This window comes from Canis lupus, chromosome 6 (genome assembly GCF_003254725.2).
Source record: "Canis lupus dingo isolate Sandy chromosome 6, ASM325472v2, whole genome shotgun sequence".
Taxonomy (NCBI): domain Eukaryota; kingdom Metazoa; phylum Chordata; class Mammalia; order Carnivora; family Canidae; genus Canis; species Canis lupus.
This window is the reverse complement of record NC_064248.1, coordinates 49491423-49508148: the sequence shown is the minus strand read 5'-3', so window position 1 is coordinate 49508148 and position 16726 is coordinate 49491423. Positions and strand designations below refer to the sequence as shown.

The 16726-nt window shown below is 40.3% G+C and overlaps 1 protein-coding gene across 6 annotated transcripts in view; it reads left to right on the top strand.

Moving 5' to 3' along the window:
* RTCA (RNA 3'-terminal phosphate cyclase) overlaps positions 1-16522 on the top strand; it is a 54667-nt gene extending 38145 nt beyond the window's left edge. For 3 of the 6 annotated variants that reach the window (XR_007411418.1, XR_007411416.1, XR_007411419.1), the window contains 3 exons: positions 9032-9140; positions 9702-9843; positions 16213-16522. Coding sequence is in view for 2 of the 6 variants with exons in the window: in XM_049111625.1 (XP_048967582.1) it covers positions 3117-3218 (102 nt within the window). In the remaining 4 variants the exon portion in view is untranslated. Of the gene's footprint in view, positions 1-3116; positions 3539-9031; positions 9141-9701; positions 9844-16212 lie in introns of those variants that run through there. The other 3 variants (XM_049111625.1, XM_025417502.3, XR_007411417.1) reach the window with 2 other exon arrangements.
* The last annotated feature ends 204 nt before the right edge of the window (positions 16523-16726 follow it).

The following is a 16726-nucleotide window of genomic DNA, read 5'->3' as shown; positions in this document are numbered from 1 at the left end:
TAGGGTTTAGTATTGTATAAGCTCATATTTGTACCCTTTCTATAGCATTTCAATTTTTAAAAATGACTAATATGTATATTTCATCTGTAACTAATACAGTTTCCTTAGAGAAAATTTGGAAAACAAGGGGAAAAAACTTGTCATAATTCCCTTTTGCCAATAAAAGCACTGTTGACATTTAGGTATTATCCTCTTAAAAGTGTTTCTCTTTATAATTTTTTTTTTACTGAATGCATACAGCTTCACTTCTTGCCTTTTTCAGTAACGCTGCATATTTCCAATTTGCTGTAATCTTTGTAATTTCATAAAGTGATATAAAATTTACAACTCAGAATTTTATGAAGGTGCTGACCTTAAGTATTTTTTAAATTCTAAAAGTAATACTATTAAAGAAAATCTAAAATTCTAAAATTAAAAAAAAAATTATAGAAGTATACTAAGCACAAAGTCACTTTGCCTTACTCCCAGCAGTTTATTTGTATGATTTTTAAGAATATGTATCTTTTTTCATATTATTAGAAAGCACTGTGGTGTCCAACTCTTGGTTTTGGCTCAGGTCATGATTTCATGGTCATGAGATCAAGTCCTACATGAGGCTCTGAGCTTATTGCAGAGTCTACTTGAAATTCTCTTTCCCTCTTTTTCTCCCCCTCCTGCTTCTCCTCTCTCTCTTTCTAAAATAAATAAGTAAGGGCAGCCCTGGTGGCGCAGCAGTTTAGTGCCGCTTGCAGCCCTTGGCATGATCCTGGAGACCTGGGATCGAGTCCCATATCGGGCTCCCTGCATGGAGCCTGTTTCTCCCCCTGCCTGTGTCTCTGCCTCTCTCTGTCTCTATGAATGGGTAAATAAAATCTTTTAAAAAAATTAAAATAAAATAAATAAGTCTAAAACAAAAAAAGCATAGGTAAATTTTGGCTCAATTGTAGGAAAAGGCTAATAGGAATTAAAGGCAAATTATATTTGATGTCGAGAGATAGTTGACTGTATTTTTTATTTTTCCATTAGTGCTGTATTTGTAACTGTTGTCTGTCTTTGTAGACTATGATCTCCTCGATAGTAGGGACCAAGTTGTATTCATATAGTCTTTTTACAGTACTTCACATATAGTAGACACATGTTATTTGAAATGAATACACAGTGAAAAGTGCTGTGAATTGGCATTTATAGTTCTGGTTTCTTGTTCAGCTTTGTTGTATTTTAACTGAGTGACTTGGGGCAAGCTGCTTGATCTTTCTGTGCCTCTGCAGATAACTGATCTATAAAATCAGAGACTGATACATAGTCCCTTAAAACTCCTTCCAACTTTAAAATCTTTTTTTTTTAATTTTTATTTATTTATGATAGTCACAGAGAGAGAGAGAGAGAGAGAGAGAGAGAGAGAAGGGCAGAGACACAGGCAGAGGGAGAAGCAGGCTCCATGCAGGGAGCCCGACGTGGGATTCGATCCTGGGTCTCCAGGATCGCACCCTGGGCCGAAGGCAGGTGCCAAACCGCTGCGCCACCCAGGAATCCCCTCCTTCCAACTTTAAATTTTTGTAGTTTACAGTATGTTTATATATAGGTTAGAAATGATTTCCTTGGCTATTTATGTAATGCTTACAATGTGAAATATATATATATATGCACATATATAATTACATAAATAATTTGAATATATAGCTTAGGATTCAATGTTTATTCATTCAACGATAATTTTCAGTGTCTAGTGTATATCAGTACACTGCCACATAATACTGAAACTGGAGTAATTTGTGAATATTACTATTCAACAGGGCCCCAGAACAATGGTTTTCAAACTGTGTTTCATAGAATCCTAAGGTTTTAGGCATATTTGAATTCCCTTTGCTACAAATTCAACATACTCAGTTGTTTTTATTTTAATTGTTTTGTTAGAATGAACATAGTAGCTTTTTAAGACAAATCATGTTTCCAGAATATAATGATAGAGATCATATAGGGACACAGAGAGAGAGAGAGGAAGAGACACAGGCAGAGAGAGAAGCAGGCTCCATGCAGGGAGCCCTATGCAGGTCTCTATCCTGGGACTCCAGGATCATTCCCTGGGCCAAAGGCAGGCTCTAAACCGCTGAGGCACCCAGGGATCCCCAGAGATCATATATTTCAAAGCCAAACTTGAATTAGTTAACCAGTAAAAAATACAGTGTTAAGCCCAATAAAGATGAAGGGCCTCCCCTCACCTTTCTATTTGAACTAGATTTTTTTTTTAATAGCATATTTAGGGAATTCAATTGGCAAGAAAAATTTGAGGGAAATTAAAAACTTGATACTTGACAAAGTAGAAGTATAAACGCTTTAGTGCCATGTTTTAGAAAAAAATTTAGGAAGAAGGTAGTGAAGGTATGTTACAGTTAACAGTTAAGATTTTATTTTAATTAATTAATTAATTAATTAATTAATTTATTCATTTGTTCATTCATTCATTCATTCATTCATGAGAGACACAGAGAGAGAGAGGCAGGCTCCATGCAGGGAGCCCGACGTGGGAGTTGATCTCGGTACTCCAAGATCATGCCCTGGGCAGAAGGGAAGCCCTCAACCGCTGAGCCACCCAGGCGTCCCCAACAGTTAAGATTTTAAAGATGATAATTGCCTAGCTTGTAAATGTCCTGGGGATTTTGATTCAGTGGATATGGAGTGGGGCTGAGGCTGTATATTCTGACAGAACTGCACAAGTACGTATTATTTCTGAACGAGAATCCTGGTTCTGGAGGAAAATATTTTATATCCAGGCTACTGAATTTCTCATGAATCATTTGATCTTTGTGCCTCTAGCTGCTTCAGAAAAATGAGTTTGGGCAGCCAGGGTGGCTCAGCGGTTTAGCGCTGCCTTCAACCCTGGGCCTGATCCTGGAGACCTGGGATTGAGTCCCATGTCAGGCTCCCTGCATGGAGCTTGCTTCTCCCTCTGCCTATGTCTCTGCATCTCTCTCTCTCTCTGTGTCTCTCATGAATAAATAAATGAAATCTTTAAAAAAAAAAAAGAAAGAAAAAAAATGAGTTTGATATTAATTATCTGCCTTTTTAAGTTGGATTTATGGGCTCTCCCTCCATCTCTCCTCATATTGTTTATGTACTAAGTACTTTTCTGGTTTCAGGCTAAATTCTCTGTGAAGAAATCAGAAGATGAAGAAGATGCAGCTAAAGATGCTTATATTATTGAGTGCCAAGGAATTGGGATGACAAATCCCTATCTATAGGATATTTGCCTTTTAAATAATACTTCAATGATGTATTGCACTAATTCATTTCATAAATACTAGAAAACAACGAAGAAGAAGTAACTTATTAAAGGACCTGACATAAATATGGAGATGAAATATAGAGTGTTGTAGATTTGCGGAGAATGCTTCATCAAATTAATCTCACTTTGACTATCTCCTAAGATAAGGACAATGAAATATAAGAGTTGATGAGTATGTATGATGGCTGATTTCAATATTAAAGTATTGAGATGGAGTGTTCTTTCCACCCTAAGTGTGTTTTTCTTTTTTATATAATAAATTAAGTCAAGGATGTAGATTTGGTCTGTAATTTGTGTCTGGTTCTAATCACTTTACTGAAGCTTCATGTAAAGTATAATGAAACAACTTTTTGCACAGGTACTTGGAACAATAACACTTAATAAGCATTTTCTCATTCCAATTATATGTACCTTCTTTCTTGTGGGGACTTGGTAAATATTGATTTTGAATCTGTGGAATGTTTTGAAATCCAAACAATGAGGATTGCAAAATTTGCACCCTAGTATATTTGTCTAAATTCAGCCGTATGTTTTTGTTTGGCTTTCAAAACATTGAACAGATTAAAAATCTAATTAAAAAATAATTGAGCACCTTTAGAACAGAATGTGCTTTTCATCAGTCTCTATTATCTTATACCTAGTCTACTTCCACATTTAGATTACTTCCTGGTCCCTGTAGGCAGCTGAGGTTGTGACTCAAATGAAACTGGTTTGGTGTATCAGCTAAATATGCTGTCCTGTAATATACATACAGTGAAGAAGTTTTTGAAACTTGGTTTTGTTTTGGACTTTATCCAGTGATGATTAAAACATAATCTAAGATCTAGATCTAGGGGATGGTATTATAATACATTCAGAAAGTGCTGAATTAGTCTGTATAGAATGAAATTAACTCCCATGTACATGATCATCATTATGTTATCAGTGATTTTTTTGTGGCCTCAGACAGTTGGGTTCCATTTGTTCTAAAGATGTGATAATAGTATTGGCTTGCTATTTATGTTCTAAGTAGATACATTTTATAAGTTCATCTGTATAAGACTTCTGAATACAAATAATTCTGTTGATTTGATGCTATATGTACAGTAGTTGTTAAGAATATTCTTTAAACCAGTAGCCTTCAAATGGGTATTCATAGCACTTGAGTTTCATAAAGCCTTTCCATGAATTCCAAGTTTGCACATTACAGTAGTTTTTTACTGTAATTTTTTTACTGTAAAAAAAAATACATTTTTTTTGGAAATTTGTTTCTAAATTTCTCTGCTAAAATATGTACTTTCTCCTAAAACTGTGTTGCCTGCTGTCAAGGTAGTTCTTTGCAGGTTCTCCTTTTTAGCTTCTTTCTCACAACTGCTGTTCTTCCTCTTTACAAAAGGAAAGTGTATTTTTTATCCATCCTATTTTTTACAGCAGTGCCTTCCCCAGAGTATATAAAGGGACAACTTGAAATATTAGTCTCTAAAAAGATACAAACTTGCATCTTATTTTATATATTTGCATGATTATAAGTAAGGAAATGAAAACATCAGTGTTTACTTTCCACAGGTCAATCTTATATCTTTAAATTAAACATTTTTCTGATTATTAGGAGAAATATTTTCATTAGCTTTGCCAAAGGCTACAGAAAGTTTAAATCTGTTTTCTAAACTTTGAGAGTTTGTTGCTTAGGATTTGTGAATTCTTCACTTTCTATTCATTCCTACCATATGGTGTGTGTTTTAGCATCTATATATTTTTAATATTCTATAAATATGCACATAATTATTAATATGTATATTTTAAGCCTCATATTTGCTTGATAACCTTTTTTTGCAATTGATTTCCAGTGAGCTCTAAGTCGTCCCAGTACCATAGATATACATGATCTAATTTTTTATCTTTTTATTTTTAAAGATTTTATTTATATATTTACAGAGAGGTAGAGACCTAAGCAGAGGGAGAAGAGTCTCCTCATGAAAAGCTTGATGTGGGAATAGATCCCAGGACCCTGGGATCAGACCTGAGCCAAAGGCAGACGCTTAACTGCTGAGCCACTCAGGTGCTCCCATGATCTAATTTTTAAAAGCAGATCATCAATGTGAGGCATTTGGGTGACTCAGTTGATTGAGCATCTGACTCTGGATTTCAGCTCAGGTCATAATCTCAGCATTGTGAGATCGATCCCTGAGTTGGACTCTGCGCTGAGTGTCAAACCTGCTTGGGATTCTCTCTCCCTCTGCCCCCTCTCCTCTCTTTCTCTTTCTTTCTTGTCTCAAAAAAAAAAAAAAAAAACTTAAAAAAAAAAGCATTATCATTAAGAGATCTATATCCATAAGATTTTACTTTTATATTTAATATTTCAAAACATGTATTTGTTTTTTGTTTTTTTAATATTTTTAATTGGAGTTCAATTCTCCAGCATACAATAACACCCAGTGCTCATCCTGTCAAGTGCCCCCCTCAGTGCCCGTCACCCAGTCCCCCCATACCCCCCCCACCTCCCCTTGTTCGTTTCTCAGAGTTAGGAGTCTCTCATGAAAACATGTATTTGTTATGCTCAACTCTATAGTAATACTAATTGTAATTAAGCCAAGAGAAATTTAAAACATTTTTTTCTTAAGATTTTATTTATTCATGAGAGACAGAGAGGCAGAGACATAGGCAGAGGGAGAAGCAGGCTCCCTGCAGGGAACCCGATGTGGGACTCGATCCCAAGACTCCGGGAGCATGCCCTGAGCCAAATGAAGGCAGACGTTCAACTACTGAGCCGTCCAGGTGTCCTGAAATTTTTAACATTTTTAAGAGTCTTGTGTTTCCTGAATGTTTTAAAACAATGCAAATTAATATGTATATTTTCATTACAGAAAAATAGGACAAAGTAGACTTTTAAGCATAAAAACATAAAATTATGAGGGAAGTGGAATGTATTTCTTTTCATGGAGATAGTGGATATCAAATAGTTATAGCATTTAGAGTCCAGTGGACAAATTTGAGAGTGGTGGAATATTTTTATTTGAAAATGGCCATATTTATAAAATGAAATGAGATTCTTTGCTCTAACAATTGAAACTTAGGAACCTGGGTGGCTCAGCGGTTGAGCATCTGCCTTTAGCTCAGGTCGTGATCCCAGGGTCCGGGATAGAGTCCATCCCATATTGGGTTGCAGGGAGCCTACTTCTCCCTCTGCGTCTGCCTCTCTCTCTTCTCTCTGTCTCTTGTGAATAAGCAAAATCTTTTGTTTTTTTTAAAAAGAAACTTGTGATGAAAAATTTTGATGCCAGATAACTGGTAAGAGAGCATTTCTCTGTATATCTGTGAGGGGATTTCCAGAAGAAATTAGCATCTGAATTTGTGAACTGAGTCTGGTCCTTCCAATGTGGTAGGCCTTGTCCAATCTGCTGAACACCTGAGTAGAACAACAAGGCAAAGGAAGGTTGAATTCCCTCCGTGCCTAAATGTTGGTCCCAAGGCATCAGTCTGAGTGTTCTCAGTTCTTAGCTCTTCTCACTGGAATCTACACCTCTGGCTCTTCAGCTCTCAGGCCTTTAAACAACGCCACTGGGGCAGCCCGGGTGGCTCAGCGGTTTAGCACCGGCCTTCAGCCCAGGGCGTGATCCTGGAGACCTGGGATCGAGTCCTGCATTGGGCTCCCTGCTTCTCCCTCTGCCTGTGTCTCTGCCTCTCTCTCTGTGTCTCTCATGAGTAAATATTAAAAAAAAAAAAAAAAAAAAAAAAACCAAAACACTACGCCACTGGCTTTCCTGGGTCCCCAGCGTGCAGATGGCAGATTGTGGGACTTCTGCGCCCCTATAAATCTCTGTCTCTTGTTCTCTCCTTTGTTCATGTATGTGTTTCTCTGGAGAACCCTGACAATTATAACTGGAGTCACCAGAGCCTGTGAATTTGAAGGAGGTGTTCTCTTGGGACTGATGATCAGATCTCTCAAGAAGGGGTACATTTTAGCTGGTGATGAGACTGCAGGAGCATTGCAGCTGGTACTCAGACTCTCGGGAGAGGGGTGCATCCAGACAGGTGCACACGGCTTGGCGCCGCAGGTGAGGGAGTACAGTGGGGCTAATGTTGCTATTGCCAAGAAAGCACCACAGAGCATGTGGCAGGGCAAGTGGAATGAGGCCTGAGGCCATGGTTTGCTGCCGCTGTTGCTGGAGCAATCCTGATGGGAATTAGGAGAGTCTTTTTTCTTTGTCCTGTCTTCCACAGTCCACCTGGTTTTCCTTTTGCAGAACCTAACCAGAAGCCACTGGGCATGGCAGTCTGGAAATCATAATTTACATATGGAAACAGTTGGACAGAGTTTTGAAAGGTGCAGTTGGAGCTGAGAGATCCTAAATAGCAGGACCTATCATTTTGGTCATTCATTATCCATTTACGTGTCTTACAACAACACTAATGTCTCTTTGCTTTTGCCTAGCAGGATATAACCATCCCTTTTACAATGAAATTTCTATCATCTTCCTCAAAAAAAAGGCCCAAAGTCCCACCAGTCCCCATAGCCATCTCTGGGTCTCTTTTATTGAATCCCATCTGGATATTCTATAACATACAGAGTAAATCGTAAAGTTAATCACCAATAATGGTCCTCATTCAAAATGAAGCAGGATGATGAGGGGGTAGAGAAAAGGAAGTAAATATATGTCAATAGATACACAACAAGCAAGGATGAACATTTTTTTAAAAGATTGTATTTATTTATTCATGATAGACGTAGAGAGAAAGGCAGAGACACAGGCAGAGGGAGAAGCAGGCTCCATGCAGGAGCCTGAGGCGGGACCCGATCCTGGGTCTCCAGGACCGTGCCTCGGGCTGAAGGCAGGCGCCAAACCGCTGAGCCACCCAGGGGTACCCGGAAGAACATTTTCATAACTACTACGGTCATATCTGCTATACACATTATGTTCCCTTTACCCTCATCAGGCACTGCAGCCAGTCGGGGTTCTTTTCCTGTTGGAGGTAATCCAACCCCCCATTCCCAAAAGCTCTAAACCTTTGTGGTCTAAAATGTTGCTATAGCTTTGCCATAAGTTTCACTACCGGATTTGACAGTACTCAGAGGTGCCTCAGAGAAGGTCTTGGGCTCCAGACATAGTCCTTCTCTGTCTCCAGTGTTAGAGCAGTCACTCAGTTTACCCTTAGTTGGGAGCAATCGCCCCAGCAAAAACAGTGCTCCCTCCTTTGTTATTTCCATAACACTTGAAGCTCTCCATGGCCAGTGGAAGTCTCATCTTCCAGTTCTTTGGAGCCATTGTCATGACCTCTGACAGAAAGTATTTCTCCTTTGGGAATTAAAACCTCTAAGCCAGCAACAGAGTTTTGGGGATGGGAAATGAAATTTGGGAGACTGTAACGAACTGTAGTAGTGGAAGAGCCACTCTCACTTCTACCCTTTTCTCCATGTATTCTTGCTATGGGAGAAAGGATGCCCTGTATTAGTCTCTGGTCCCAAGAATAGCCCACATCCTGTAGGATTAAGTGCTCTAACCTTTCAGAGTGTTGTTTCCCAACTGGCACTGTAACTGAATCTCCACTAGGCTGTTTTCAGCTCTGCTGCTTCTGAGGGATGTCATATGGCAAGACCAGCACACTCAATGGGAATGACCTTATTGGTATACTTTTTTAGCTGAGAAATGAGTTCCCTGATCAGAAGAGAATATTGTGTAAAACATCCGTAAGTCCACAGATAGTCATTATATTTATCTGTTGCTGCATAACAGATTGCTTCAAACCTTAGCAGCTTAAAACAATAAACATTATTTCATAATTTTTTGTCAGTCAGGAATATGGGACCAGCTTAGGTGTGTGGTTCTGGCTCCTGGTGTCTTGAGTTTGCAATCACGCCAACCACTGGGTGGAGCTACAGTCATCTCAAGACTTGAACGGAGTTAAGTATCCACTTTCAACCTCACTCATGATTGTGGGCAGGCTTCAGTTCCTCCCAGGCAGATAAACAGGGCTTCAGTTCCTTGCCATGCCACATAGGACTTCCCACAGGACTTCTCACAAGGCAGCTTGTTTTCTCAATGTGAGTGGAGAGAGAGGGGAAGTGAGGGAGAGAAAGCAGGAGAAAGCCCCCAAAATGGAAACCAAAGTCTTTATAACATAGTCTTAGAAGTGATAGTTCATTTCTGCCATATTCTATTAGAAGCAACCCACTAGTCCAGCTTCTACTGAAGTGGATGGGATTACTCAAGGAGACAGGGATCATTGGATGCTATTTTGGTATGGCCATGACAAAAGTCATACTAGTAGAACACAGGCCTTTAGCGTTTTGGAATAGATAACTATTTTTTCAGAAACTACTCTTGGTTTGCTACTAGGCCATGGTAGAGACCGAATTTCTGATCTGGGACATTTGGAGACCATATGACCCGAGCTTCCCAAGATGAATTGGATGTTTTCTTTCTTTCTTTTTTTTTAAATAAAGATTTTATTTATTTGATAGAAAGCACAAGCAGTGGGAGCAGCAGGAAGAAGGAGAAGCCAGTTCCCTGCTGAGCAGAGAGCTTGATGTGGGGCTCCATCCCAAGATCCTGAGATCATGACCTGAGCTGAATTCGATGTTTTCTGACCCACCAAGATACAAGGTTGGTTAAAGTCATCCGCAATCCAACATCAAGTGGAGATGGTATAAATGAGATTAGATGCAGAGTGAAGTAAGCTCCTGAAGATCTAAGCATGTTGCATAAGAGATGGCTCATGGTAGCCAGCTATTCCTGCTACATTGCTGCCTCTTTACCAACCTATGACCTTATGGGGGATGACAGTTTACTGAGGAAGAAAAAGCTAAGGCCTAGTTTACAGGTAGTTTTGGACAATGTGTTGACATCAACTTGAAGCAGCATTGCAGCCCCATTCTGGAGTGGTCCAGTGAGGCAGTAATGATGGGAGACCTTCCCTGTGCACAGAAATGAGCAATACATTCTTTTAAAAAAAAATTTTTTTAAAGATTTTATTTATTTATTCATTCATGATAGACAGAGAGAGAGAGAGGAGGCAGAGACAGAGGGAGAAGCAGGCTCCGTGCCGGGAGCCCGATGTGGAACTCGATCCCGGGACTCCAGGATCACACCCTGGGCCAAAGGCAGGCGCTAAACTGCTGAGCCACCCAGGGATTCCCCCTGAGCAATACATTCAATTGACTACTCTGTCTGAATTGAGAGATGGCCAGAAGTATAAATAAACTTCTGGCCGTTTGTGGACAGTGATTGACAGTTTGGCTGAAATGTTGGGAACTCAGAAAACAAAGATTTGACAATTGGTAACAAAGAACAGAGGAGAAGAGGCATGTGGATGAAACTTCCACAATGAGCTTAAGGTGTGAAAATATGTGCCCCAACTGAATACTAAGCAAGAGAGCATCCAGAGAGGAGACTCAATAACCAGGTGGACAGAATAAACTGGTCTGTGTATGACAGCCTTTTTCTGCAGTTACTTAGTGCTTGCCCAGCAGCCACAATGGTGGGGCTGAGGTTACACGTGGGCCCAACATCATGAGCTTCCCGCGTCAGGGGTGGGCTGGCTGTCCTCACTGCTAAGAGCTTAACTTGCCAGTAGCAGCAACTGACACTGAGCCCTCTATACAGCACCTTTCCCCAAGAAAGACCAGAAAACCACCTCATGGCAGGTTGATCACAATGAAGGCAGCAATTTGTTCTCACCGGAAAGAACTTAAGGGTATGGATTTGCCTTCCCTGACCACAATGCTCTGCCAATATAACTATCCTTATACTAATGGAAGTCTGATACAATATTGCTTCTGATCAAGAAGCTCATTTCTAAGTCATCCTTATGTTAGGAAAAGGCAGCTTTCTTTCTTTTTCTTTTCTCTTTCCTTTTTTTTTTTTTTTAAGATTTTATTTATCCATGACAGACACAGAGAGAGTGAGGCAGAGACATAGGTAGAGAGAAAAGCAGGCTCCTGTGTCCCAGGGTTCCCGGGCTCATACCCTGAGCTGAAGGCAGATACTCAACCACTGAGCCACCCAGGCATCCTGGCAGTTTCTTTAAAGAAGGAAGGATGGAAGGAAGGAAGGAAGGAAGGAAGGAAGGAAGGAAGGAAGGAAGGAAGGAAGAAAAAAAAACACCTAGGAAAGTAATATGTCAGAATGTAATAAGTCACTAATGGGAATATGTATATATATTGCAGTTTGTTTCAGCTTTTTATTTTCCAAGTTATGTATCTGGACTAATATATTGAAATATAACATAAAGGCCATTGAAGGGCAGCCCAGGTGGCTCAGCGGTTTAGTGCCACCTTCAGACCAGGGTGTTATCATGGAGACCCAGGATGGAATCCCAAGTCGGGCTCCCTGCATGGAGACTCATGAATAAATAAATAAAATCTCTCATGAATAAATAAATAAAATCTTAAAAAAATAAAAAAGGCCATTGAAGATAGTTCTTAAACTGTATTCCTGAAAGATTGTAGTTTGCTAAGAGGATTGATTGGAGGCTACTCTATTTTATTTATTTATTTATCATGACAGACACACACGGAGAGAGAGAGGGGCAGAGACACAGGCAGAGGGAGAAGCAGGCTCCATGCAGGAGCCTGATGTGGGACTCGATCCCGGGTCTCCAGCATCATGCCCTGGGCCAAAGGCAGGCACTAAACCGCTGAGCCAGCCAGGGATCCCCCCTGAGGCTACTCTATTTTAATCATGATTTCAGTTCTTCTATTTTCAAACCACTTAGGCACAGACTCCTGCAGTCTCAGCCAATGATATTTCTCTATAATCTGAGTGATTCTCAAACTTTTGTGAACATAAGCATCTTCAGGGAGACATAAAATGCAAACTCCCAGTCCATGCCTCCACCCTGGAAATTCTGACTGGGTAATTCTGGGAGGGACCTAGGAATCTGTATACGTTGACCCTTGAACAATTTGGGTTTGAACTGCACAGGTCCACTTATACTCAGATATTTTTCAATAAATACAGTACTGTAAATGTATTTTGTTTTCCTTATTACTTTTTTTTTTTAAGATTTTATTTATTCATGAGAGACGCACAGAGAAAGGCAGAGACATAGGCAGAGGGAGAAGCAGCTTCCTCGAGGGGAGCCCGATGCGGGACTTGATCCTAGAACCCTGGGATCATGACCCTGAGCCGAAGGCAGACGCTCAACCACTGAGCCCCCCAGGTGTCCCTCCTTATTACTTTCTTAATACCATTTTCTTTTCTCTAGCTTTATTGTAAGAATAAAATATATAATACATAAAACGTACAAAATATTTGTTGATTGTTTCTGTTATCAGTAAGGCTTCTAGTCAACAGTAGGCTATTAGTTAAATTTTGGGAGAGTCTTGGACGCCTGGGAGCTCAGCGGTTGAGCATCTGCCTTTGGCCCAGGGTGTGAGCCTGGAGATCCGGGATCGAGTCCCACATTGGGCTCCCTGTGTGGAGCCTGCTTCTCCCTCTGCCTATGTCTCTGCCTCTCTCTATGTCTCTCATGAATAAATAAATAAAATCTTGAAAAAAAATTTGAGGGGAGTCAAAGTTCTATATGGATCTTTGCATAGCAGGGAGCCGGTGTCCGTAACCTCACCCCCGCCATGTTAACAGTTCAAAAGCTAACTTAAAAAAAAAAAAAAAAAAAGATTTTATTTATTTGAGAGAAAGAATGAGCAGGAAGGAGAGGGAAAGAAAGAATCTGAAGCAGATTCTACCCTGACTTGGGGCTCGATTCCATGACTGCAAGATCATGACCTGAGCCTAATCCAAGAGTCGGATACTCAACCAACTGTGCCATCCAGGTGCCCCAAAAGTTGACTGTAGTTTTTTTTTTCTTTATAAAGATTTTATTTATTTATCCACGAGAGACACAGAGAGAGAGAGAGAGAGAGAGAGAGAGGCAGAGACACAAGCAGGCTCTATGCAGGGAGCCCGATGCGGAACTCGAGAGAGAGAGAGAGAGAGAGAGAGAGAGAGAGGCAGAGACACAAGCAGGCTCTATGCAGGGAGCCCGATGCGGAACTCGATCCTGGGTCTCCAGGATCACACCCTGGGCCAAAGGTGGTGCTAAACTGCTGAGTCCCCCGGGCAGCCCGTTAACTGTAGTTTTAAAAGCGCCCCCAAGTGAGTGATCCTTGTTTAGGTGGTCCACATGACATGGTTTAAAGAACACTGCTTTGAATTTTTTTAATAATAAATTTATTTTTTATTGGTGTTCAATTTGCCAACATACAGAATAACACCCAGTGCTCATCCCGTCAAGTGCCCCCCTCAGTGCCCGCCACCCAGTCATCTCCCTTTCTGATATTTCCTACCCATTTCTTCTCCCTTCCCCTCTATGGGAGGCTCCAAGGCAGAGGAAAATCTAGGAAGAATTCAAGTAAGACTGAGGGGAAACACAGGTGCAAGTTGTTATTCTGTTGTCAATAGGATCAGATTCCAGAAACACAAATAGAAAGACAACCCAAAATCCTTTTTGCCTTTCTTTAGGATTGATTCAAAATGTAGCACGTCACTGCACTCACATTACCAATCTAGGTATACAGAACAGGTCTCTATCTGCATGAGAAAAGCTACACAACAGAATGGGTGCTGGTATCAATTGCTCTTTCACGACCATATCACAGCTCCCTCCAAAACCTGTGGAGACAAATGGATCTGAGCTAGAGCACTAGCTTCATCATTATTAGTTGTCCGTTTTAGGTGAAATGACTAAGCCCTCAGAGCCTTGGCTTTTTCATGGGAGAAATATTTTTGAGCCTTTACAGAAGTAGGACTTAAGTTGAAATATGTAATCATTCTAGACCTAGGTTATTTTAATAGAATAAAGAAGACTAGAATCTCCAATATTCTCTTCAGCTTTAAAATTCTTTGTATATATATATAAAAAATAAAATAAAATAAAATTCTTTGTATATTTTACTAGGATCCTGTTTCTATTATAAACTAAGTGAAAACATTTAGATAATACTTGCAGAAAACATAAAATCACAATGTTGAGATAAAAGTCATGAAAATAATTGTTTCCTTGGGCAGAAAAATTTAAAATAACCGGTGTATTCCTTAATTGAATAATGATGGATAAGGCGATGATTACTTCAGGTGAAATGAGACTTCATGGTAAAGACGCAGGGTTTCCCTGCACTGAAGGCAATATTTCGGGCCTGCCCCTTGAGGGCTGCCTATCAGATGAATCCTGTGAGTGTCCTCAGTGGACTTTCTGTCGTGGAAAAAGAGTGTCCAGTGATGAGAGACTAGAGTTCTGTCACAGTGACCCTGAAGTGAACGGCTCCGAAGTGGGGTGTATGAAGAGTAGGTGACGCTAAATTCCTAAGGAGCCTTTGAGCTAAAATAGGGCATGGCATCTCATCTCACTCCTGATATGTCTCAGATTTCCCCTTGTTGCAGTCACCACCAGAGAATACAAAGGGGAAAGATTTTCCTATCCAAGAGCAGGGACCTGGAATCCTGCCTTTTCCCACTTTCCCTTACTTTTCTGGCACCTGCCCTGTCCACTCCAACATACATTGTTTTGGTTTACGTAGACAGCTGATATTTATTGCATAGTAGGGATTCTGAGGCACAAACACTCCATAGTTGAGATTTTTTTCTCAAGTGCACTTCATATCATTCAGTTGGCTTTGTATACTTACTAAATCTCCCAGTTATGCATGCTTGCCCAAACAGACCTGCAGGTTTAAAGTATTAAACAGATAGTCCTTTTGGCATTCCACTTAGCGGGAGTGGTCTCTACAAGGACCCCACCCTTGAGAGTATAGTTATGCTGATGACCCTTTCCCCTTTTCCATATTATGGGCCTTTCGGTCAGGGGAGGACTTCTCACCCTGAGAGGTAGCAGAGATCGAATCATTGAATTAAGGAGAAACAGAGAGGAGTTAAGAAAGCCAGGTTCAAGAAAAGACCAGGAAGGAAGCACAGTAGAAAATGGAAGAGCTACGCTCAAGTCACAGGGTGGGAAAAAGTTTGTGAGAGTCAGGGGTCATGGAGCAGTTATGGGTTAAACCAGGAGAGCACTCAGCAGATACAAAGATACTCAGTACAGAGGGCACAGACAAGAAGACCTGGCAACAGAGCCAAAGTCCACTGCAGGAAGACAGCACCATATAGTGTTTTCTTTTTGTTACCTTGTAGAATTCTAATTGAAGGAGGGGCCCGGTTCATACACTTTCCCAGACAGGTTGATCCAATGCAAGGCTGAAAAATTTACCTTGCCTCCTCTGAGAGAATTTATTCCATCCTGTTTGTGATACAGATCTATGCCATTACTAGTTCTGATAATGTGTCTGTAGATTGTTTAGTGTCTTCTATTGTCTGTAAGTCTTGGAAGTTTCTCCTTCCTAATCTTTCTTACCATTATGTTTTAAGCAATTATCTGTTGAAAAAGAGGATTAGCATGAAGGAATCTGGCTATAATATGAATAATAAAGAATTCAAGACTTCTGTCATAAGACTCCATCAATGTAGACAATTGTTTTCATTGCTCACATCTACCAAGATGGAGATCATGAATGGTCATGAACTTGTAGCCAAAGAGGTTCTTTAATAATTAAGATTCTCCAAGACTGTAAGTTCTGACTCTGCAAAGTCTCTTTGATGTTGTGAAGGCAAACTAACAGCAGGAATAACAAACACATTCCCCATCAAAGAGAAGCAGAGCCTAATATTTATTTATTTATTTTTTATTTTTTATTTTTTATTTTTTTTTTATTTTGAGAGAGAGAGAGAGAGAACGTGCACACATGCACATGGGTTGGGGGCAGGGGCGGAGAGAGAAAGTGAGAGAATCTCAAACAGACTCTACACTGAGCTCAGAGTCCAGCCAAGGCTCCATCTCACAACTCTGCAATTATGACCTGAGCTGAAATCAGGAGTCAGATGCTTAACCAACTGAACTACTCCAATGCCCCAGAAGTCTTTATAAATAGGGACCAAAGTCTTAAAGATATGGTTTATTGATGTTTCTGTTTTCTTTATTCCCAGGTGGCTGCTGAAGCAGAGCCTGAGCCTCTAGCCTTTCGTAGGCTAAGTGAATATTTTGACTTATAAAGGTATCTTCTCCCCATTAAGCAGGACTCCAGTGCTGTGACTGTACCAATTGAGGGGCTGCCTGTATCAGCCAGGAAGAGGCAGGTAAAGAGAAGCGGGGAAGCATAGCTGGAAAGCAACTCTGAGTTGTGGTAAAGATGGAGAGAAAGCAAACAGTGAGGATGCTTACTTTTTTGTAAAACATTAAACTTGGGGAACACAGCAAAGTATAAAAAAATACAAAAATAAAGTCATCCAACCACCACTGTGACTTACATTTTTATACGAGCATTAAAGTAGGGATTAAAGTAAACACTTTTAATTAATTAATCTATTTATTTTAAGATTTTATTTATTTATTCATGAGAGACAGAGGGAGAGGCAAAGGGCTTGTTCCTGGAGTCCCAGGATGAGTCCCTCATCAGGCTCCCTGCAGAAAGCCTGCCTCTCCCTCTGCCTGTGTCTCTGC